Here is a 26,394-nt window from a genome sequence, read left to right as displayed (position 1 = left end):
CGACCCGGCTAAGATCGACTCTATAAAGAATTGGCCTACCCCTAAGACTCCCACTGAAGTTCGCCAATTCTTGGGATTAGCAGGTTACTACCGCAGATTTATTCAGGGATTCTCGAAGATTGCACAACCCCTCACTACGCTCACTCAGAAAGGCGTCACCTACAAGTGGAATGAAGCACAGGAATCTGCTTTTCAGAGGCTTAAGGATAACCTCTGCAGTGCTCCTATTCTCTCGTTACCTGAAGGCACTGACGACTTTGTGGTCTACTGCGATGCGTCTATTCATGGGCTCGGTTGCGTGTTGATGCAACGCGAGAAAGTTATTGCTTACGCCTCTCGACAACTTAAGACACATGAAAGGAACTACACAACACACGACTTGGAACTGGGAGCGGTGATATTTGCGCTTAAGATATGGAGACATTACCTGTACGGTACCAAATGCACCATCTACACCGATCACAGGAGTCTCGAGCATATTTTCAAGCAGAAGGAGTTAAACATGCGACAACGTCGATGGGTTGAACTTCTGAATGATTATGAATGCGCCATCAAGTATCATCCGGGCAAGGCCAATGTTGTGGCAGACGCCCTCAGCCGGAAAGACACTATACCCAAGCGCGTGCGAGCATTACAACTTACCATCCAGTCTAGTCTTCCTACCCAGATCCGAAATGCTCAGATTGAAGCTCTGAAACCGGAAAACATCAGGGCTGAGTCCCTGCGAGGATCGAGGCAGCAACTAGAACAGAAAGAAGACGGTGCCTACTATGTGGCAGGGCGCATTTGGGTCCCACTTTACGGAGATCTACGAGAGCTTGTGATGGACGAAGCCCATAAGTCCCGTTATTCAGTACATCCTGGTGCAGATAAGATGTACCACGACTTGAAAACCACTTACTGGTGGCCTGGCATGAAAGCCCACATAGCAGCCTACGTTGGCAAATGTTTGACCTGCGCAAGAGTCAAGATCGAGTATCAGAAACCAGCAGGCCTACTACAGCAACCCGAAATCCCAAAATGGAAATGGGAGCAAATTTCCATGGATTTTGTTACAGGGTTACCTAGATCTCAACGCGGGAATGATACTATTTGGGTGATAGTAGATCGATTGACTAAGTCTGCACACTTTCTGGCCATTAAGGAAACTGACAAGTTTTCTACCTTGGCAGAAATCTATTTAAAGGAAGTAGTCTCCAGGCACGGGGTGCCAACTTCTATTATCTCCGACCGAGACGCTCGTTTTACTTCCGAGTTGTGGCAAGCTATGCACAAATGCTTTGGCTCACGTTTGGACATGAGCACCGCTTATCACCCGCAAACGGATGGGCAGTCTGAACGCACCATCCAAACCCTGGAAGACATGCTTAGAGCATGTGTGATCGACTTTGGCAAAAACTGGGAGAAGCATCTACCGCTGGTGGAATTCTCCTACAACAACAGCTATCACACTAGCATTCAGGCGGCACCTTTTGAGGCATTGTACGGTCGTAAATGCCGATCACCTCTCTGCTGGGCGGAAGTCGGTGATAGTCAACTCACAGGCCCAGAACTAGTGGTAGACACAACGGAAAAGATTTCCCAGATCAGGCAACGCATGGCGGCAGCTCGTGACCGTCAGAAAAGCTACGCTGACAAGCGTAAGAGACCGTTAGAATTCCAGGTCGGGGACCGGGTTCTACTTAAAGTCTCACTCTGGAAGGGTGTGGTTCGTTTCGGTAAACGAGGCAAACTGAATCCAAGATATGTTGGACCATTCGAAATTACCGAGAAAATCGGTAAGGTTGCTTATAGATTAAACCTGCCTGTAGAGCTGAGTGCAGTGCACAACGTTTTTCACGTATCTAACCTGAAGAAGTGTTTGTCGGATGAAACACTTGTGATTCCTTTTAAGGAACTGACGATTGATGAACAGCTACACTTTACTGAGGAACCGATTGAGATCATGGATCGAGAGATCAAAACCCTCAAACGTAGCCAGATACCCCTTGTGCGAGTTCGTTGGAACTCACGGCGCGGCCCAGAGTTTACCTGGGAGCGGGAGGACCAGATGAAGTCCAAGTATCCCCAGTTATTCCCAAACGAAAACCCCAGCACTGAAGCTACAACCGAATTTCGGGACGAAATTCCAAACTAACGGGGGGATGATGTGACACCCCGTTAAAACACACTAGCTTGGCAGTGGCTGCTTCAACTTTCGGGACGAAAGTTCTTAAAACTTGGGGATAATGTGACACTCGAGGTTTTTCTGAACGAACACGTTGTAATTTTTGCGTATATATGTTTGTTATTAAATGGAAACGTGACTTTTACATGATATGTGTGCTGAATGTACGTATTATATATATAAATATATGTGAGTCGAGACCATGACTCGCAACCGGGCGGTTGCGAGTGGGCCTTTGGGCCGTAACCGGCTTGGGCCGAAACCCCAAGCCCAACCCGAAAACCCCCTTGTATATATATCCCACCTTTCCCCCACTTCTTCCATTTTACACCCACAAACACTCCTCAAACTCTCTCACTAGAAACCCTCAACAACACACCCCAATCCCTTCCTATTTTCGGTTCAAGCAAAGATCCCGGACAAGAACTCGGTCAAGACCATCACTCGGACATTCCATCTTCTCGGTTCTCTTTTCTTTGTTTTCGGCTCCTCCTTTCATAACCGGTTAGTGCCATCTTTTGTGTCATCTTTTGTGTATGAGATTTATGTGGGTTAAATGAACTAAGAAATGTTTGGTTAGTAGTTTATGCATGATTATTAGGTTGTTTTGTAAAGTTTGTGAATATGTGTTAACATGACTAAAATGACTTGATATTGGTAGTTTACAAGTGTTCATAGCCAACAAACTATACTTCTTTGTTTCTTGCAAAATGATGATTGTTAAACATAAGTTTCGGCTATATATTGTATGTTCGTTGCCATGATAATCTTGTTGAAAATATGTAATTTTTAGGTTCATAAATGTGTGATTTGTTATGGTGAAAACCCTAGAAAAATATGAATATAGGATGAACTTGTTGAATGTGGGTTTGAAGATTCAAAATAAGGCAAAGTTTGATCTATTTTTACTACTAGTCAAATGAGGAAAAGTGTTAGTGAAATATTATTGGTTGTTTCCTAATATGGGCCTGAATTCTTGGTACAATTTGGACTGTCATATCTGCATCATCACGTGTGTATGAAAGTGACAGATTACGACTCGCAACGACGGCATTACGACTCGAAACCACATAGTTGCGACTCGCAACCATAGCAGGACAAGTCGAAACCTCGAGATTGCGACTCGAGACCATGCCGTTGCGACTCGCAACCAAAACGTAACAACTCGAGACTACGGTTGCGACTCGCAACCATAGCGTGACAAGCCGCAACCGCCTGGTTGCGACTCGAGACCAGCTGGTTGCGAGTGGGCTGTCCATTTTAGTTATTGGGCCATTCTGTGTTAACTTGGGCTATCTGTTAAATGGACTATGTGTTGCTGTGTTCTGTTTGACTGTGTTACTGTTAGGGCCGGCCCAATAACCCCATAACTATTTACTTGTATGAATGTTACGTGCCTGTATATGTTCTTACGTGATTACTTGTACACCGAACCTGACCTATACCGGTAACCATGTTAGGACGTGGTGACCAACGTGATTGACAAGTAACCTAAACCTACCGAGCAACCCAAGGTGAGTTCACAACTTAAAAGCATGCGTCCCGGTGGTTTGGGACACGAGACTAACAACCCTATCCCCTGGTAAAAGGGGATACCATTTACATACCTTCCCTAGTTATTGGGAACACAACTTACTTTTACTTCCCGGGTATTGGGAAACCTTTTGGTTAATTACTGTTTATACGGATTGCAACTAACGGCACTAAACGAAACTCTATCACTCAAGTCCCTACTACAAATACCGATTAGTCGCCGGGTTAGGCGAACGGGTTATTAGTTGATAGCGCTATTTAGGTGTTTACCAGCCTCACACCGTGCCCTGGTTTGGGACGGTCGTGAACTAATGTACTCAGATATTCGTCAATGATGATAGAACATTGACATCGGGGCATCCTGCGGATACGCAACGGTTACCTAGTGTTCGGTATTGGAAAACAGTTTAGTCGCTAACTTTTGGGGTAGCTCCCCAGGGCATGTATAAACGGATAAATTAACCGGTGAAACAAAGTTTTTGGTAATTAAAACTGGACATCTAGTGGACTCACTCAGCATTATTGTTGACCCCTTACTGCATGCTTTGCAGGTAACCAGTGACGAAGGAGCTTGCAGCTTGGGGACGTGTAGTGTCTGTTCACCCTTGTGTTGGGTGTTACCTTATTTTGAATCATGAACTTTGTTTTAAACTACCGTACTTATGCTTCCGCTACTTGTTGCTATTTTGGAACTTAAAACTTTAAACTCTGAACTTAATATTTACTAAGCTTATGAATAGTAAGTATTACTTTTGTTATTAACTTAAGTATTCGGTATAATTGGTGGCTGGATCCTGGTCGGTCACGCCCTCGAAGCGGGTGTTATCCGCAGGTGGATTTTGGGGGTGTGACACATACATATTTATATGCATAACAATCCACAACATGTACAACGTATGTACATATTCCAATTTTAAAATATCGCTTATGACGTCTATATTATACTAATATACAACACACATTTATTACATATAATTATAACTATACATCAACAAACCTGAACATACATCGTACTCCATACGTAATCATACATTCTCCCATAAATTTTTTACATACGTTAATTATATCATATTATATGCATATATGCATATATACCAATTTATTATGTTATTCCATACAAACAATACATCATTCATATTTATAAACATACACTTCACTTATATATTTACTTACCTTACACCATTCATATTCATGCAGGTTTACGCTGATATCCCATCAAACACTTATACTTGTTCCTGCATGGGATTTACACGTATCGGTTATTTGTGTCGTCATATATTTTGCGTATTTTGGTTCAAATCAATTGACCGTATTCCCATCCAATACATAAGTGGGCGATGGAAACGTGATGCGGTACACTAAAAACTGAAATACTTGATTTGCTTACCCAATGCATGAATCGAATTGGAAAAAACCCTGATCGACTTCGTTCATTATCCACACAAATACGATCCATCAGAAATGAAATATATAAAGATTTACCTGATGAACCAGAACATAACCCAAAGGCTGCTAACATCAATGATATACTCAACCTTCCAATTCATTCAGCTTCAACCATCCAGCCGCCTATGGGCATACGAAACAAAGGTTCGGGAACTAAGAAAAGACGGGTTGGTCCGGGTGAAAAAATTGTTAAACGTCGTAAACGTCCTGCGCGTCTATGCAACCATTGTAACAAATATGTTTTTGATCATGATAGTCGCAATTGTATTAAAGTCAAAGAGGCAAAACGGGCTGCTTACAAGGCCAAATGCGATGCTGCGGCTGCTGCCAACCTTCCTCCTCCCCGATATGATGTATCGGACAATGAATTTGATGTTGAACCTACATATGCATCTACCGATTCTGATGAAGAGTTCTACAACGACAACTCTATTGATATAGTGTATGATACGGTTGCAACAACAACTAAACAAATTGACCCGGCACCTTCAAAAACATCTAACCAACCCATTAGACATTCGTCCAGAACCCGTCATTACCCCAGCTATGTTTCCAATACTGAATCAGAAGACGATGTTTGATATGTTTTTTCCCCTGTTTGAACTTTGCATTTTTTTTATTAGTAACATTTTATAATCTTTTTATTTGTATCACCTATATCACACATATCGTTTATCATGTGTTACATTATGTTGTGATTATTTTTTTCAGTACCATACACATTTTAACATGCATATCATTACAATATATGTTTACCTGTTTAACTACTCATATATGAATAACTTAAATATATATATATATATATATATATATATATATACATGTATTATGCATATATGCATATTAACATCATTTTTATCACATGCTTCCTTCTTTCATATTTATATAACTATTGCAAAATCACATCCACCATTACAACCTTACAATTAATCATTCCAAATCTATCTATGCATATATGCATAAACCCGTATGTACATATTAATATACATATGTACATATAAATTATTACATAATTCTATATTGTTATCAAAATATACATCCATTTTACATTATATCATTACTATTTACATAACTAAAACCATTTATACTACAACATACTACATTATTACACATCATATGCATATATGCATATACAACCGTATCTTGTTACGTCATATTTATATAAAATTATATATATGTGCATTCATTCCGTATGTATCAACATGATTTTTTATATACATACATTTATATTCTTCTAATTACCATATTCATATATGCATACATATATATGTCATTACGTATATAACAAACTAAATTTTATATTCATATATGCATACATGTACATAATACTACTTTCCATCTCTATTATTCGCATTTACCCTGATCATTTTACAATCTATATACCACATTATATATACAATAACATTCACCAACATCATTTAATATCAATCAATAAAAAAATAAAACAAATAAAAAAAATAATTAACAATCCAAATTACAAATTGCATATATCAACAATCCAACAACAGTCATTATAACATACCATTTTCCAATTATATCCAATCATTTAACAAACCATACCATCAACCTATTTACCATTTTCTAACACCGTTCAATAGACCATATAACTTCTAACCAACCTACTGTTTCGCTAATCCTCTCCAACACTCCTCCTGCAGTTTTGCTACTGTTTTCAATTTACGCTCTATCTTAACATTCTTCACATTATCAGCCGCTACCTTCGCCATATCTAACATCCTTTTCCTATAAATGTTTGACGGTGATAACATCAATGTTGTTGCTATCCGCATTCGCATGTTATTCAACTGATGTTGCTTCACATCCTTCAAATCACTGAATCCACAATCAAACTCCTCTGTACTCCCTTTGTAACATTCCATATGGCGCATTGCAAATACCCCACAATCTTTCACATTATCCTTTGTTCCCCACGTAATCTTCAACCTCTTTATTACACCTTTTCTAAGCTTTTCTGTATCCGGGTGGTTTACTGACTTCATGTATGTCCACATGTAATTTTTCTGCATAATAAACGCCAAAACAAAAATAAAAAAATAACATCAATTGACAATATACATAAATATTACATTAACTTTACATACCACTTTGCATGGTGTCCCCATGTATCTAAACTCTGATGATGTCCTTACATGCACGGCGTCTCTGTTTGAATCCATGTTATCTATCACCTGCACATCTCCCGTATCCAAATCCATACAAATAAGATAAAAATGTGCCTTTTCGATCATTGGTACCACTATTATATTAAAAGCTCTCAAATCCAACAGCGTGTCGTCCCTTTCAAATACTTCTCTCAAATACTTTTTCACATATTTCAAAGCCATCTCCTCATCTTGCTTCTTCTTTAGCATATATTCCGGCTGCAATTTGTTTTTTTTTACAAACATATATTAATATGTGTATATATATATTATTTTTATTCCTATTTTTTTATAAACATATATTTTTTATATATATTATTAATTTTATGCATACATGCATATAGAATAACACATAATATAACCCATATGCATATCTGCATATTATAATATAACCCATATGCATATATGCATATCATACTTTCATTAATATGCATACACGCATATCATATTTCAATCCATATGCAATATTGCAACTCTCTTGTTTATATAAATATATAAAAAAATATGTATATTAAACTTTATTCTATATACATTTACACATATCCAATCACTTTATTATTAACAATCCTATATGCATATTATAATTAAATCCACATGCATATCATATTTTCTTTATATGCATATATGCATACTATCTGTTAACTCGACATACTACATTATTATATATATGCATATATGCATATTCACATATTATCTTATTATCCAAAACATGTTCACCTTTACATATTATATATGTGTATTTATATTAATGTATAATCATACTATCCACTTACAAAGTTTGATGTATAATAGAACAACCGTCTTTTCCCGCTAGCCACCATCTTTTTCTCCTTATCATTTAACATTGCTGCCCAACAATCTATCAGATTTGATGATATCTCCTTCCCAAAATCTAGCGTGTTCATTGTATGCCCTAATGCATGCAATCCATGTTGTGTTTCAAACATCTTCAACCTGCATGCACGTATATTTTTTCAATTATCCAACAATAATTAAATTGTTTTAAATCTATTTTTTTACAACTCTATATACTTTATATGCATTACGCTAATTCGTAATAAACATACATGCATATAAATAACATACAAAAGTATATATATATATATATATATATATATATATATATATATATATATATATATATATATATATACAACTTACATAAAGCTTAATCCGGATTTGTCATTTTTCTTTTCTGTGTCAACTTCGCCTTTCCCATCTTCATCATATACGTCCCTCCCATATTCGTCATCCTTCTTATTTCCCTCCATCCTATAATATATTTTTTTGTTTTTTCACAACTCAATACAAAATAAAATCTACAACATACTACCTAAATATATACATATATGAATTCATATACATATTTATATAATAACTATACACACATACGCACATCAAACAATAATTACCTCTTTTTTTCCATCCCAATGATCATCACAAAATTCCATAACAATTTTTCTTTCTCGTCCAACGGTTTATTCATCGGCACTACCTCCTCGCACTCATCATCATCTGATTCTTGCGAACTTGGGGTCAATAATACAAATGATGGCATTGACTTATCAACTACCTCCTTCTCCTTCCTACGATACTTATATGCCACCTTTTTTTGTGCTACCGATTTATCACCTGTCTGTACGTCATCAGTACCCTTACTTTCATCAATTCCTAATTTTCCACCTTTTTTCACATCTGTCTTCCCACATCCATCCCTTTCCTTTGTATCATCCGTCCTTACGTTTTTCTGTAGCATACTAATAACACCATCAACAATATCATCAACGTTCGGTTTAACCTTTTCCATCTTTACAGTTTCCTTGAAAGTCTCATTAAACATCCCAATCACTTTCAACAATTGTTCATCGTCTGGATTAAGCAAAAACTGTCTTTCCAACTCTTCCTTTATGTCATTCATCTGATGCTTCAATACGATTACCGTATCTTCTATATCATCCATATGTGTCTGCATTTATTATTTTCCATACCTTTTTAGTATTAAAATAAAAAATTTATTATATATATTATACAATAATATTACAATTATTATAATTTTCACATCTTCCTATGAATTACACGTCATTATTCAATTTATACATCATTATATGCATATATGCATATAATATAAATTTGTTTATGCATATATGCATATACAATATATACCCTCATATGCATATGCGCATATGCATATGTGATTTTACACACAACTTATCGTATTTAAAAAAAAATAATAATAATAATAACAACAATTTTTTTTACGCATTTGTATATTAATTAACTACATATACATTCCCATCACATTGAAATATTTTATTGATTTAATCTTACCATTAATTTATGCATATACATTTCATATACTCATATGCATATATGCATATTAATTATATACATACTATACTCGTATGTTTATACTATTACCAACTAATATCCATACGTTAATATGCATAATTAAAATAATATACACATTTGTTTATACCATCATGTGCATATGCATTTATGCATAGATAACATTTCAAATATTATATGCATACATACCTTTTTTATACCCGACATCTCTGTTTCAATTTCACCTTTCTTTTTAACATCTCCTTTCTTATCAGCATATTTCTACATTACATCAAACAATACATCACATAACAATTTTATCCTATTATATATGGAAAATATACATTTTTTCATCACACAATATTCATATACCTCAGACGTGCTTCCTTCATTCCATATAACTTCATTCGCATCCTTCTTTGTATCTCCCATTTCAACATCCATTTCGTCATTTTTGTATTCATCTTGCTTAAAGTTGTCCCTCACTATTGCCCTTCCAAAACCGCCATTCACAATCTCGTATTTTTCCCTCTTACTCAGCATATCTTTTGTCCAAAACTGTAATGGACCATTCGTTCTTTCTTTGTTCAATTCTCCACATACCGGCATATCCGCATATAACATCTGCAATCACACATTAAACAACATAATAATCATCCAAAAAACAACCGATTTCATTCATAAACATACACACACATACAATCATTTATTATAAAAACAAACTTACAGTCAATATTGGAATTGGGCCGTTGTACGAACTGTTGTTTCTTCCCTTTTTCCAACCGTCTTTACAACACCTTATCTTATTGCATATGTATGCACACCAGTTTACGTCCTCCACTTCGGTACTCTCATCAAATTTGTTGAAATAATCTGTTATGCACCGTCCATCCATATTCACCCCAACAAGAGTATTCATAAATACTGTCAAAAAATCGTATTTGAATTTCCAGCTGACATCATCCATATTCGCTTCGATCCGTTTTACAATGTTTGCTGGTGTTATCAATTTCCCTTTGTACAATGCTTCCCATTCCTTTTTTTTCAATAATTCAGCATCTTTCTTTTTTTCCTTATCATCCAGTACTATACCGACATTCTTTAATCCTAAAAGATTGCTCACCTCAGCCTCATTGACTTTAATGCTTCCATTTTGCATTTTAATCTCCATTGATGATTCATCAAAACTATCCATTATGAAATACGCAAGTTTTGATGGTATTGAATCTGTATTAATTGTCAGCATCCTTCCAAAACCCATGTTCACCACTGTTTCCCTTTGTGCCTTTGACAACATTTTTACCACATAGCTCAACTGGTGTGGTGATATCCTACACTGCAATGACATTAAAATGTTCTCTTTTTTTGATTTAGCATTTGCTTTCTTCTTCGCCACCCTCTTTATCCGCTTGTTCAACCTAACACCTTCATCGTTTTCTGCATTCAAACCAATGAGATATTCATTATACGTTTATGTTACATGGGATCCCTATGTTACATACACACTTAATATTGTTATATCAAACAAGTATGTCGTACCTTTGCTTGGTTGTTCAACTATTGTTGTGTTTTTTGCATTCTCCACATCTTTATTGTTAACGTTACTTTTCCTTTTTCTAATTTGTGATTTCCTAATCATCGACACAATTGGTTCATTATCTTCTTTATCATCATTGTGTTTCCTTTTTCTAATATGTGTTGGATTTGCATCAGTTTTCTTAACATCGGCACTAAATGTCACTTTCCTTTTTTCCCTTTCATCACCTGTTGTATAAACATGCATTTAAACAATGTTAATATATTAAAACTGATAACACATACGTTTACATATTTTACCGTTATTTTATATGCATAAATGCATACCATTAATCTGTATGCAATTGTACGTGTACATATATTATATATGCATCAACATGTATGCATTAATGCATACCATTAATCTATATGCAATGTACATATAAACATACTTTATATTCAACAACTTGTATGCATAAATGCATACCATTAATCTATATCCAATGTACATGTAAACATACTTTATATTCAACAACTTGTATGCATAGATCCATACCATTAATATATATGCATATGTATATGTAAAACATATTGCATATGCAACTGTACATGTATACATATTACTTTACATACTTTACACGTACATATCATGTTGTATGCATATATGCATACTTTGTCAAAACTAACATAATCATACATTTGTGTACTAAATTACATGTGTATTCATACAACATACAAAATTAATCTATGTTCTATTCAACAAACTGTATGCATAAATGCATACCATTAATATATATGCATAAATTCATACCATTAATATATATGCATATATGCATACCATTAATCTATATGCATATTATTAATATATATGCATATATGCATACCATTAATATATATGCATATGTATATGTAAAACATTTTGTACATGCAACTGTACATGTATACATATTATTTTACATACTTTATATGTACATATCACGTTATATGCATATATGCATACTTTGTAAAAACTAAGATAATCATACATTTGTGTACTAAATTACATGTGTATTCGTACAACATACAAAAATTAATCTCTGTATCCATAATTTTACACAAAAATTGTAATTATTTAACTATCATCACAAAATATACAAGCTACGTCTATTAACATACTAAATACTGTATTTAACACAAAAAACGCTATTAAAATACCATATTATTTTTCAGAATTGACCTAAAAATGTGTTATTCGGGTGAAATATGCCCTAATTTGTTGTAATTGTACAAATATGTGTTTCAATTTTAAGTTGCTATACATATTACATGTGTAAACTAAAAAAATACAATAAATCTATGTATAATTTGTTACATGTAGTCTTCTTCATCAAAATTTATGTATAATTTGGTACCTGTAATCTTCTTCCTCAGAATGCCCTTCGATCTACCCTGTTTGGTTTCACGTTTGTCATCCGATTCACCGATTTCATTTATAGTCATTATACTCCTCAACAACTTAGAACAACCGTAATCGCCGCCGTAATCGATCGTAATCGCCTCCGCAACAACTTAGAACATCCGTATCGTCGCCGGTTATCGAACGTATTCTCCTGAAATTGTTACAAATCGCCGCCGGATGAGTCGTTTGTGTGTTCGAAACAACTAGTAACAGCCGTAATCGAACCGTAATCGCTGCCGGATCGCCTGAAATTGTTATAAATCGCCGCCGGAATGAATCGTTTGTGTGTGTATTCGAGTATCTTACAGAAAACCCTAACTACATTACACAATTACCCGTTATTACATGTATAGCCATCCGCCTTTTTTTATTTTTTACAACTTTAATTAAATTTCATATTTGGTCCTTGTAAATGGTTCTCGCGGTTCTCACAATAAGGGTGGTTCTCGCATGAGCCCCTCCATATATATATATATATATATATATATATATATATATATATATATATATATATATATATATATATATATATAGGGTAGGGATATGGTAAAAAGTGTTTAAAATGTGAGAAGGGTAAGAAGTGTTTTAAACCACTGGATATTTGATCTAATGGTTGAGATCAATAGGGTATAAAAATGTAAATTGTGTTTTAATTAGAGGGACCTTATGTAAAATTGAAGGGCAATAGTGTCTTTTTCAATGTTTGAAATATGGTAACCGTAACCTACACAACCAAAAACACCTACATTCACTCCTTTTTCCTTAAATATCGGAATTAATGATTCACCTTAATTGTAGGGAGGTCTTTGGTTGCATATTCTTCATACGTTATCATAAAGAGATCTATAATCAGATTCATGGCGTGGTGTTCTAAAACAACAGGATAAATTGACTATGATTCAAGTCATGGTGTTTTATCTGGAGACATTGTTCATGGCGTGGTGTTTTAAACATCTATGATTCAAGTCATGGTGTTTTATCTGGAGACATTGTTCATGGCGTGGTGTTTTATCAATACAAAACATTCCCAGATTTTAAAACACCATGACTATGATTCAAGTCATGGTGTTTTATCTGGAGACATTGTTCATGGTGTGGTGTTTTTAACATCTATGATTCAAGTCATGGTGTTTTATATGGAGACATTGTATAATCAGATTCATGGCGTGGTGTTTTAAAACAACTGGATAAATTGACTATGATTCAAGTCATGGTGTTTTATCTAGAGACATTGTTCATGGCGTGGTGTTTTAAAAATCTGGAGACATTGACTATGATTCAAGTCATGGTGTTTTATCTGGAATCCAGAAAACATTGTATTGTGATTACATCCATGGTGTTTTAACATCTGGACAATCAATACGAAACATTCCCAGATTTTAAAACACCATGACTATGATTCAAGTCATGGTGTATTATCTGGAATCCAAAAAACATTAAAACACCAATTCAAGATCGAAGCTGTATGTATATAACCCTTTAAAACACCAGAATCGAAGAAGGGCGCAGAAGTTAAACAACTGTATTGTCTCTAGCGATTTCATACGACTTCTTGTATTTATAATTGATGAAGAATGATACGTAGATAACAATCGTATTGGATCTTGCAAAAAAAATACAAAATTCGAATCAATCCCTAAACATTCTCATTGCCAGTTATTTTTATTTTTTCAGTTATATTGGAAATCAATTAATTGACCAGAATGTACAATTACTAATATACCCTTTTGAATTAATTAAGATGAGGGACACTTCTCATTCCCAAATTATTTCTTACACTTCTTACAAAAGATGGACTTTGTACAGAATCCTCTACCTATATATATATATATATATATATATATATAGGAAAAGGGAGAGGTTCATTTGAGAAGAATCTTCTTAAAAGAAGAAAAGATGAATTAATCTAGACCCTATATTTTTTTGATCAATGGTTGTGAATTAAGATATCATTTTTGTCCATTTTTAATTAATGCTTTAATTACTAAGGGTAGTATAGACATTTTGATGTAGAATATTAATAAATATTTTAAAGAGTTACTCAAGTTTTATTAATGCAACCATAAATTCCTCCTTCACCATCATTAATGTATTGGCTCCTACACAGATTTTATTACAAGTGACAAAATTATTTGAAAATTTTGTGTCTTGCACATATTTTATTATGAGTCGCAAATTATTTAAAAGTGTTTGAGTCCTACACATTCTGTATCCTACACCAAAATATTGTTTTAGTGTTGTAGGAAACGTTGAAAATGTAAGATCATGTGCAAGATTATTTTTATTGTGTAAGGTGCACAACTATTTTGTAACATAGACTCATTAAATGATTAGAGTTCATTAATTTGAATAGCAAAAATAAATAATAAACTCATTAAATGATTTGTTCAAATTACCTTTGTATTCTTTATTCTTTTTATTCTTAATTTTTAATTCTTCTCATTTGAACTCTCCACTATAGGAAAAATGTAAAATACAATACGGCTTAACGTACGTCACGTACGACAACGTGCGTGATTAATGTTTTCATCATGTGTGATTAATGTTTTCCAACATGCGTGATTTGGGTTTTTTAGTTTATAACGTGCGTGATTTTCAAATGAACGTGCATAATTATCTGTCGTACGTGATGTACGTTAAGCCGGATTGTACGTTAACTGGCCTATATATATATATATATAAAGTGTATCGTACAATATGCCTTAACATACGTTGCGTACGCGATGGCAAAATCGCACGTTATGTTACAAATAAATGAAAATCGCATGTTACAAAAAAAATGAAAATCACATGTACAAAAAAGGGAAATCGCATGTTCAAAAAAACTACAAATCGCATGTTTATAAAAAAAGTACAAATCACATTTATATAAAAATGAATATCGCATGTTATAAACCAAATTTCGCATGTTGATACTGAATCGCGTACGCAACGTACGTTAAGGCATTTTGTGCAATAACCGGCCTATATATATGGGTTGAGTTATAATATAAAGGGGTTTAAAAATAAGAAGTGTAAGAAGCCACTATAGAGTGATAATGTCCAAAAAAAATTCAAGTGAGAAAGGTAATTTTGTCAAATGGAATAAAAGGATTATGCACATGCAAGTCACATGCTATTTTCCCCTCATTTTTTAAAGGTCCGTAACTTTTTTATACATCATTTGTTTTTTTTTAAATATACCATAACATCGAGCGTTTTTAATCTTTAGTATGAGTACCTTATTGTTATACTTTAAAAAAATCGAAAACCCAATTGCGTATTACACAAAGGACATAACATAAATCACAATGAGAAAACCTAGTTACGTATTACACAATGGACATAACATAAAACACAATGAATATCAAACTAAAAATACAATTGAAAGTAGACCAAAAACATAATTGATGACAATAGATTAAAAATATTAAGGACAACAAATTAAACACAATTAATGACAACAGATAAAAGACACAATGGACAGCAGATTAAAACATAATGGACAACTGACTAAAACACAATGAAGAACGGATAAAGGACAACAAATTAAAACACAATAAATAACAGACTAAAACACAATGAACAACGGATTAAAACACAATGCGCAACAAAACAAAAACACAATGGACAACATATTAAAACACAATCGATAGCATAACAAACACAATGACTAGAACCTATAACACAATGTATAGAAAACTCAAATATAACACTATCTTCATTGTGTCATACATTGTGTTATAGCTTCTGATGAAAACGCAATGGACATAACCCAAATTAACATTGTGTTATAAGTTTTGATAATAACACAACGTATAGAAACCTTAGTAAAAAAAATGTAAGGACCAAAACCCAATTAGAAGACACAATGACCAGAACCTTTAACACAATACAAAGAAAACGCAGTAAAATGAATTTTTTATTTTATATTTATATAACAATATCATACTCACATTAAAGATAAAAAACCGCTCGTTATTATGTTGAAATTTTTATTAAAAACATATGTTGTATGAAAAAGTTTTGGACGTTTTAAATTGATGTGGGGAATTACCATGTTCCTTACATGTGAAGAGAGAAAATCAATAAATGTGAGATTCCCTTTATGGCCTTCCATTATTTTATTTTCCCTAAAACTAATCTTAGCCCTTCAAATCTAAGATCAATGGACTACAATTCTTCTTACTCTTCTTATTTATGTTGTCATTTATACTTGATCCTAATCCATATTTATATTATGTTATATGTAAAATTTATAATTAAATTATATACGAAAAATTAATTATAAATTAATTAAATAATCTGAGCCCAAGCCGAATTTAAACTTGAAAAAACTAATCACATGCCAAGTTGCAGCTTAGAAATAGAGCTCAAAACGAATCGAGCCCGAGCTCATAAGTTAAACGAACTTGGACAGTTGGACTCGACCTGATTCAACTCTCTTACATCTCTAATCATCGTAAAGAATAAATCCACTGTTGACAGCTTCCCATGAATTGTTGTTTATAGCTGATCAGTTTTTAGTTACTCGAAGAAGTTCATAGAACCACAACTTAGTCCAGAAACTAAATTATGAGTTTACTTTAATGAGATTTCAAATCCAGATCATGTCTTCAAATATTGTAATTCTAAAACATATCATTATCATTTTAAATAAATCAAATATAAACATATGTTCTATCGATTTTACGATATAGAAAATACATAATTGTGTGAAAACAATCAGTTAAAATAAAACTTAAATTATTATTAAAATAAAAAAGTTGCAAAGTTGCAAGAGAAAAGAGAGTTCGAGGGAGTGCTACACATAAAGATATTTTTTTTACCGATAAGAAAACACATTTTCATAATCCTGCCATTGGTACTAGAACTAATAAAGGTATCAAACAGAAGTTATCACAAACAAACGTATAACCACTAAACTTGCACACATTGTGTGCTTAGATTAGAAACCATGAATCTTGATATGATCCTTCTTCGCTATGCCAGCCTGCACAAAAGCAAACAAAAATGATTCAATTACAATTGGATATTGATCTTGAGAAAAAGATGTTTCGGGTCTACCGAACGCCATCCATTTCGACAAGTAAACAAAAGGACTAAGTTTTGACTCAAATCCGTTACGACCAGTTACCCAAGGTGCCATTTTGAAACCTCTAATCATGGCATTATTTAAAAACTAGACAATTAATTTGTGTATGTGGACCGAATTCAAATATGCTAAAACAAAGGATTAAAAAGGTAACCTGGGTAAGAAAGGTAGAGACGTTCTTTCTCTGATCACCTTGAAGCTGGATGACCTTTAAAACAACATTATAAACGTGTTACTTACGTATCAGAAGTAACAATCACGCAATTCATGTAAGATTCACGATAAAAACCTGGCCTAGTTCAGGGTCCTGAACAACAGTGCCATTGCAGCAGAACTCCTTCTTGAGGTCCTTCAAAATCTTATTGTAACTATATTCTTTCTTCAAACCCTGCACAGTTGTCAAGCTTTTCCTACCATTTCGTTGCTGAATGCGAATATGAACGTAGTCTTTTGACCCGGCACCAGAGTCCTCAGCATTACTTTCAGCAAATGGGTCTATAAAAACAAAAACAGAATATAACTAATAATAACAATAAAATTATAATAAATAAAGTATAGCAGTCACAGTAGAAGATGCTTACCATAAGCAGAAGGAATCTGGAGGTCAAGTTCAGACATGTAAATAAGCTGGTAAAGTGAAACGGTGACCAGAGATTTTCTTGAAAAATATGTTGCTCAGATCTGATTAAAAGAAAAGAATGGTATTTTAAGACAGTAAAAATAAACCCACACACACCCAAATATCTTCTATTTGTCATCAGCAAGTTCATAAAAATTGAATATAAACTGTGCTTTGTAGCATTAAGTGCTAAGTATATGTTAACCACTTTTGTATTTGTCTACAAAATTTATGATACTACATCACTAAATCTCTACCATGACCCAATATATTAATACATTAAAAGAAAAACAAAATTCTCTAAGTAGCAGATAAAAAGATAGCATGCTCCACAAAACCTGTTTGCTTTAACAATTAGTCTGTGCTACTATATACACGTGTAATATGGTGAAAGAAACCAAAATGACTACTATGGAAAATTTACTTCAAAATCTCCATAAACTTTGTACTAAACAGGTGTGACACCAGTTTTTTTATAAAGTGTGACATATATTTTGCTTGCTATAAAAAGGTTACTAACATACAGTGAAAAAAAAAAACAGAAAGCATGCTGCGCATAATGAAAGAAAAATAAAACATTTTTTTTTGACACGACGACAAAAAAGTGGAAGCAAGTTACTTTCCGGTGCAAACATAGAAACCAGGCACATATAACTCAAGAACAACAGAAACCAACAGACCAAATAACACATGGACATACGCATAAAACACTGGTACTTAGTACAGAAACATTATTAGATCAGTACAAGACAGAAGTACGCTGGATCGTATATATGATGCATATAGAGATAGGGGCACATTATTTTCAGAACCAAATTTTGCGAGAACCACATAAACCACTCTGATAGAAACTCGAAATTCAGCAGGCAATTTGATTGAATTGAAAGAGAAACGGCCCGATTCGAGATGGGCAAATCTCTGATACAAAGTACAACGTACTTGAGAATTAACAAAAACAAGAACAAAAACAAAGTCTAACATAAGCCTGCTAAAATGCTAAAATACTGGAAAAATAAAACTAGTAACTGCTCAATAACTGCTCCTGGAATTCAACTTGTAAACTGCTCCCCACTCCTTCATTTTCCAGCTCATTTGTGGCCCAGACCCGAGAGGGTCCAGTATCAGCCCAAATACCGAATTGATCTGCCCCGCCATATCTGCTACGACCCGCTTCTTTCCTCTTCGTGAATATGTTTTTAGCGGGATCGTATCATTACTACCCTCCCGGTAAAACGCCTTGTCCTCAAGGCGGAAAGAAGGAAATTGCTCAGCTAGCAAATCATAAGACTCCCAGGTGGCTTCCTCGACAGGGCGACTCAGCCAAGAAACCAGTAATTCCAAGACTGGTGTACCAGCTTCGAAAATCCAGCGATGGGCAAGAATAGAACCTGGTTGTACGTCCAATACCCAATCCTTAGTGATAGGTAATGAGGTAGCGTGATCAATAGAAAAAGAGCCTCGGGCAGGTTTGAGCATGGACACATGGAATACCGGGTGAACTCTAGCTTCAGGTGGGAGCTCCAATTCATAAGCGACTGGCCCGATCGCTCGTTTGATACGGTAGGGGCCAAAGAACCGGGGCGATAATTTTTCATATTCGTGCTTGGCCAGGCTCCTTTGACAATATGGCTGAATCTTTAGAAACACAGTCTCCCGGCTGAAAAGTCAGTTCCCATCTCTTCAAATTTGCTTGGTTCCGCATCCGATCTTGAGCCTTCTAAAGATTGCTGCGCAAAAGCCTTAACATTGCATCCCGATCAACCAGTTGCTCTTCTAAGTCTGCATTTTTAGTCTCCCCGACAACATAGGGAAGTAACGAGGGAGGATCACGACCATAAACAACCGAGAAGGGTGTTGTACCCGTAGAAGTGTGGAAACCTGTATTGTAAGAGTATTCTTCCCATGATAAGAAGGAACTCCACTTTTTAGGTTGTTCATTTGCGAAACAACGGAGGTAGGCTTCAAGACATCGGTTAAGCACTTCGGTTTGTCCGTCCGTCTGAGGATGGTAACTTGTACTTAGCTGCAATTTAGTGTTACTCAACCGAAACAATTCCTGCCAAAAGTGACTAAGAAACACCACATCTCTATCCGACACAATAGAGCGGGGAAAACCATGTAAACGAACCACTTCTTTACAGAAAATAGCGGCCACTCCCTTAGCAGTAAAAGGGTGTGATAGGCATAGAAAATGGGCATACTTGCTCAAACGATCGACCACAACCAGAATAGTATCCGCAGAACCAGAACGGGGTAAGCCCACAATGAAATCCATAGATATATCTTCCCAAATTTGTTGAGGGATGGGTAACGGTTGTAAGAGACCTGCAGGGGACAACGTCTGATATTTATTTTGCTGACACACCACACAATTCTGCACAAAAAGCCGTATCTCCTGTTTCATTTTTGGCCAATAATACTTGTCAGAGAGACGCTTAAAAGTTTTAAGAAATCCCCCATGACCACCTGTGGGAGTGTCGTGGGCTTCCTGTAACAGCTTTAATTTAAGAGAAGGCATATCTGGAACAACAATTCGCCTTTTAAAAAACAGAAATTGATCCGACAATGAGTAATCAGCAACAGATGAGGGGTCATTCTGTAATTTCTGAATAATTGCACTGGTCGCTGGATCAGTTTGAAGTCCGGCTTTTAGATCAGCAATTTCAACACAATACGGAACGACAATTGTCACAACTCACCAGTCTGAGGTCTGCGAGACAACGCGTCTGCACCTCTGTTCTCTTTTCCAGCTTTATGTATGATAGAAAAATTGTATGGCATCAGCTTTAGTAAAAGCCGCTGCTGTTCTGGCGTGGTAACCCGTTGTTCCAGCAAATACTTCAGTGTATAATGGTCTGTGCGGATCAAGAAGTGCTGCCCTAGAAGATAATGACTCCATTTTGGACGGCTAATACTAAAGCAAGCAGCTCCCTGTCATATGCGGATTTAAACCGGTTGGAAGGTGAAAATCCTTTGCTAAAATAGGCCACGGGATGATTTTCTTGAGAGAGAATAGCCCCTACTCCATCTGAAGATGCATCACACTCGATTACAAACGGTTTTGAGAAGCCGGGTAATCTCAATACCGGTGTGGAAAGTAGAGCCTGCTTCAAACGGTTGAAAGCTGACAGGGCTTCATCAGACCAAATAAACCCATCTTTCTTGGTTAGAGCAGTGAGGGGTCGTGCAATTATACCATAATTTCGAACAAACCGCCTGTAATACCCAGTAAGCCCGAGAAAACCCCGAACTTCCTTGACATTCGATGGGATTGGCCAAGATTGCACAGCTGAAATCTTCTCCTCTTCCACTTTGACCCCTTCCGAATTTACCACATGGCCCAAAAACACCACCTTCGTTTGACCAAAGCAACATTTAGTTAATTTGGCAAAGAACAGATTGTCATACAGTAGCTTTAAAGCATGTTCCAATTGCAATTTGTGCTGCTCCATACTTTGGCTGTAAACCAAAATGTCATCGAAAAAAACAAGTATAAAACGGCGTAAGTAAGGGCGAAATAGGTCATTCATGATAGCTTGAAAGGTGGATGGTGCATTGGTTAGCCCAAACGGCAAAACCTTGAACTCATAATGGCCCGAATGAGTTCGAAAAGCTGTTTTGGGTATGTCTTGTGTAGCTACCCGAATCTGATAATACCCCGAACGAAGGTCTAACTTGGAAAACACCGTGGCGCCGTATAACTCATCTAATAATTCATCAACATTGGGTATAGGGTATTTGTCGGCTATGGTAAGCTTGTTTAGGGCCCGGTAATCTACACACGTCCGCCACGAGTTGTCTTTCTTTTTGACCAATTAAACCGGGCTCGAAAAAGGGCTGTTACTAGGCTGGATAAACCCAGCAGCTAATAGTTGGTCAACTTGTTTTTCTATCTCATTTTTTGTGAGTGAGGGTATCTGTAGGGGCGAATATTAGGTGGAACGGAATTTGGGAGTAAGGGTATGGAGTGGATTTGGGTTCGGTTGGGTGGCAAGTGTTTGGGTTCATCAAAAACAGTTTGGTATTTGGTTAATTAAAGGCTGTAATGGTGGAGGAATTGGGATTTCGGTATCAGGTTCTCGATGGCAAGATGTTGGAAAGATGATGATTTTTGTGGGCCTGATGAAATTCCTTGGAGTTTATAGCGTTTCCCATCTATTGTGAACACCATAAATAATTCCTTCCAATTTGCTTGTACCGTGTTGAGGGTAGCAAGCCATTGAATCCGCAGAACTAATTCGGCGCCTCCAATAGAAAAAGGGTAAAAATCTTGAACAATCTGGAGGTCATTCACCTGCACAGAAAGATTTTTGCATATTTGGCCGCACCGTATCACATCCCCATTCCCTATTTGGACACCGAAAGGCGCCACCGGCTGTGTAGCCATTTTGAGCTCATTTACAAGCACATCAGAAATAAAATTGTGTGTTGATCCCCCATCAACCAATATTAAGACTTCAGTTGAATTTAGCTTACCATGGACCTTTATAGTGGTCGGATGCGATCTGCCAAAAATAGCATGAAGACTGATCTCAGCTGCATCCCCTTGATTCTCCTCTGAGTTCATGTCTTCATCGCCTTGATCATCGGGATCCTCCTCGGCCTCTAATAACTTCAGCGTGCCTGCTTTACAGCGGTGGCCCGGCCCGTACTTGTCGCCACATCTGAAGCACTCGCCCTTAAGAAACCTGGTTTGTTTTTCTGTTTCTGAAATTCGAATAGGCGGTTTTGATTGAGTGGTTGCTGGAACAGTAGTGGTAATTGTGGGTTTGGATTCAGATTTCACCTGAGATGACCAGGTTGATCTCCTGTCGGTTTTAGAGTGGTTGAGTTTGGATTCATATTCGAGGGCTAGGCTAACGGCTTTGTAAACGGATCGCGGTTTGAGAATACGTACATCTGATTTTAACTCGCCTTTTAACCCGTTGAGGAAGACTCCAAGTAAACAATGGTCAGGCCACTGGGATACACGAGATGATCTACGGGCAAATTCCTGTCGATATTCTTTCACGGAACCGGTCTGTTTGATACTACATAAATATTCATCCGGGTTTTGAAACTCCGGAGGGCCAAAGTGTTTCTGCAAAGTACTAACCAGTTCCTCCCAATATGTGATTTCTTGCTCAGCCGACACCCACGAGTAGAGATCTAAGGCGTCTCCTTCGAGATGCATGGCCGCTACATCAACTTTGTCATCATCAGAAGTATCATAGAACCGGAAGTATTTTTCTGCCTTCACCACCCAGCCTCTTGGGTCTCCACCGCTAAAAGTAGGGAAGTCAATTTTATGGTAGGGTCGCCGGTTAGAATTCGAGTAACCAGGTTCCCCATCATCAAATCTCATTCCACCACCATGATTTTTTTCCCGCCTGGCCGCCTGGAGTTTCAGGGTTTCGATGTCCTCCTTCCAGGATCCCATCGACTCGAGTTTGGCAACAATTGCAGCCAGTTGTGTTGAAATTTGGTCGGGTGGGTTACCGGGACCATCATTAGTACTGCCTCGGGTCTGAACCATTTCGCTTTCCCGGCAATGGAACCAAAATGATAGAAACTCGAAATTCAGCAGGCAATTTGATTGAATTGAAAGAGAAACGGCCCGATTCGAGATGGGCAAATCTCCGATACAAAGTACAACGTACTTGAGAATTAACAAAAACAAGAACAAAAACAAAGTCTAACATAAGCCTGCTAAAATACTGGAAAAATAAAACTAGTAACTGCTCAATAACTGCTCCTGGAATTCAACTTGTAAACTGCTCCCCACTCCTTCATTTTCCAGCTCATTTGTGGCCCAGACCCGAGAGGGTCCAGTATCAGCCCAAATACCGAATTGATCTGCCCCGCCATATCTGCCACGGCCCGCTTCTTTCCTCTTCGTGAATATGTTTTTAGCGGGATCGTATCACACTCGTACGTAGTACACTAGTACAGTGATCATTTAATTAGATAGTGGGGTAGGCGGTCACATATCCGCCACCTAATGGAAACGGTGCAAGTACATTATATGATTCTCGTAAATCTTGGCTCTGAAATAAACGCATCCATATAAGGATAATTGCCCTTTTCTCGTCTATGTATCCTTATTCCATAATATGTTTAAGAAATTATCTATATGTTCTAATTGCAAATATTAAACAAAATTTGATGGAATTAAGAGTTGAAAGCTTTAATTTGTATGAAATTATCCATCTTGAGTCAGCTCCTGTGATGGTTGTAAAAATCCCGACTAGTCTCCGATTTGTCACTAAAAGGAGGTTCACCGATTAATCGCCAGGCGCTCAATGGCGGTCCTATTCTGGCCAAAATTTGGCTAGATTCTGGCCGAATTTGGGAAATTGGCCTGTAATAATCCCACCTAGACCTTATTGGCCATTAATAATCCCACCTCAGAATATGCCCCCCACCAGTCCCACCTTTCACCTATTTTTCCTACAATGGTCCCCCGTTAAAAAAAAACTTAACGGAGTTGAGCTTTTTCCAAATTACAAACAGATTTTTTAGGGCTTTTGATTAGAACGGCGATACGAGTCCATTGATGTAAGACTTTCCTCGAAACGATGCTCCAAACGATGAAAATGGCGCTTCAATTCGAGTATTTAAATTTCCAATTAACCAAAATCAAGTCACTTGGAGCACCATTTCGAAGTAATTTTTACATCAATGGACTCGTATCATCGTTCTGATCAAAAGCCCTAAAAATCTGTTTGTAAGTTGGAAAAAAGCTTAACTCCGTTAAGTTTTTTTAACGGGGGACCATTGCAGGAAAAATAGGTGAAAGATGGGACTGGTGGGGGGATATTCTGAGGTGGGATTATTAATGGCCAACAAGGTCTAGGTGGGATTATTACAGGCCAATTCCCCGCCAAATTTTGACCAAACCTTATAAATTCTCGTCATTTACTTTAAAAATGGGTAAATGAGTGGTTAAAACATGTCTAGTTTAAAACTAGATACAAAAATGTGTGTGTATATATAACTAAAAATTACATATAAAAATCCTGATCCAATTAATTGCTAGTCGGTACCCATCGACCGACTAGCGCCCTCGCGATTGTTACAACACTTCCTGTCCAACAATGAAACCAAGAATTCCTAACCCTAATAATATCATTGTTCTACTTAGAAGTCTTTTGCTATTGAAAATTTAACAATTCGCCATGAATCAATATCATACTGATCACAAAAGGCAAAAACATGACAGAAACAACCTAATTATAGGGTTTTGAACGAAGATCATGTGCCAGACAAAAGAAAATCAGTAAAAAGAAGTTGAATTATGATACCTGACCGACGATTAGGGTTTTGAACGAAGAAGGCACGAGCAGGATGAACGAAACCCTAAAACAACGGTCTACAAGCAGACGATGGTGAAGAACGAACAAAAAGGGAAGAGTTTGTGTTTATACAATGCTAATTTACAATAATAGCCCTTGGAATATTTTTATAGTTGTTCGAGTTTGAACACCTGATTTTAGTATTTACCACTAGTACAAATATAAGATGCTTTTGTCCGGCAATAGTTGCCGCCATTCAATTGGACAAAAAGGGCGGTAGCCATAATAGTGTCCGGTACTCCCCTATTGGCCCAAGAAATTTACGCTTTTATCCCTTTTAAAATTACGATTTTGCCATCAGTTAAAAATTATGTTTTTGCTCCCGCTTAAAAATAAATTTACGCTTATGCTCCCAGCTAAATATTTCAATTTTGCCCTCGGTAAAAAATTACGAATTTGACCCGTTTCAGTTTACACTTTTGTCATTAGTTTTTTTCCCTTAAATATACGATTTTGCCATCCGTTCAAATTTATGTTTTTGCCCACGCTTAAAAATAAATTTACGCTTTTACACCCGGCTAAAAATTCTAATTTTCCCATCGGCTAAAAATTACGATTTTGCCCCGTATAAATTGATACTTTCGCCATTAGTTTTTTTTTTCTCACAGCCAGGTTACGATTTTGCCCTCAACTTAAATTAACATTTTGCCTTCCTGGTGACATTACAAGTTTGCCCCCAGTGCAAAATCACAGTCGCGCCGGCAACTTCCTGGCACTCGCTCGTTGGTCCATTTAGTTTACGATTTATCCCTGAATTAAAATTATGATTTGGCCCTCAGTT

At 36.2% G+C, this 26,394-nt stretch overlaps 2 protein-coding genes across 2 annotated transcripts; both read right to left on the bottom strand.

Moving 5' to 3' along the window:
* Positions 1-6,765: 6,765 nt before the first annotated feature.
* On the bottom strand, positions 6,766-11,301 carry LOC110875614. The gene is made up of 6 exons (XM_022123815.2): positions 11,173-11,301; positions 8,721-9,274; positions 8,470-8,580; positions 8,082-8,262; positions 7,249-7,527; positions 6,766-7,167 (listed from the first exon to the last, which is right to left on the bottom strand). The coding sequence occupies exons 2-6, from the start codon at positions 9,266-9,268 to the stop codon at positions 6,766-6,768; spliced, it is 1,521 nt and encodes a 506-aa protein (XP_021979507.2). The 5' UTR covers positions 9,269-9,274; positions 11,173-11,301.
* A 5,993-nt stretch (positions 11,302-17,294) lies between these two features.
* LOC110877521 (protein translation factor SUI1 homolog 1) lies at positions 17,295-25,720 on the bottom strand. The gene is made up of 5 exons (XM_022125676.2): positions 25,563-25,720; positions 18,242-18,341; positions 17,950-18,155; positions 17,815-17,868; positions 17,295-17,558 (listed from the first exon to the last, which is right to left on the bottom strand). The coding sequence occupies exons 2-5, from the start codon at positions 18,276-18,278 to the stop codon at positions 17,514-17,516; spliced, it is 342 nt and encodes a 113-aa protein (XP_021981368.1). The 5' UTR covers positions 18,279-18,341; positions 25,563-25,720; the 3' UTR covers positions 17,295-17,513.
* Between the last annotated feature and the right edge of the window lie 674 nt (positions 25,721-26,394).

Source organism: Helianthus annuus, chromosome 11, assembly GCF_002127325.2.
Source record: "Helianthus annuus cultivar XRQ/B chromosome 11, HanXRQr2.0-SUNRISE, whole genome shotgun sequence".
Classification (NCBI taxonomy): domain Eukaryota; kingdom Viridiplantae; phylum Streptophyta; class Magnoliopsida; order Asterales; family Asteraceae; genus Helianthus; species Helianthus annuus.
The sequence above is the reverse complement of the archived record's forward strand: the minus strand, read 5'-3'. Positions and strand labels throughout refer to the sequence as shown.

Excerpts from the sequence above, each read along its gene's own strand:
- LOC110875614 (XM_022123815.2), bottom strand. The coding sequence starts at position 9,268 with ATGGATGATATAGAAGATACGGTAATCGTATTGAAGCATCAGATGAAT. Across the intron at positions 8,581-8,720 it reads ATTGGGATGGAAAAAAAGAG|GATGGAGGGAAATAAGAAGG; the intron begins GTAATTATTGTT and ends AATATATTATAG. Across the intron at positions 7,168-7,248 it reads TGGGGACACCATGCAAAGTG|AAAAATTACATGTGGACATA; the intron begins GTATGTAAAGTT and ends TTTATTATGCAG.
- LOC110877521 (XM_022125676.2), bottom strand. The coding sequence starts at position 18,278 with ATGTCTGAACTTGACCTCCAGATTCCTTCTGCTTATG. Across the intron at positions 18,156-18,241 it reads CCAGATTCCTTCTGCTTATG|ACCCATTTGCTGAAAGTAAT; the intron begins GTAAGCATCTTC and ends TTGTTTTTATAG. Across the intron at positions 17,869-17,949 it reads AGGACCCTGAACTAGGCCAG|GTCATCCAGCTTCAAGGTGA; the intron begins GTTTTTATCGTG and ends GTTGTTTTAAAG.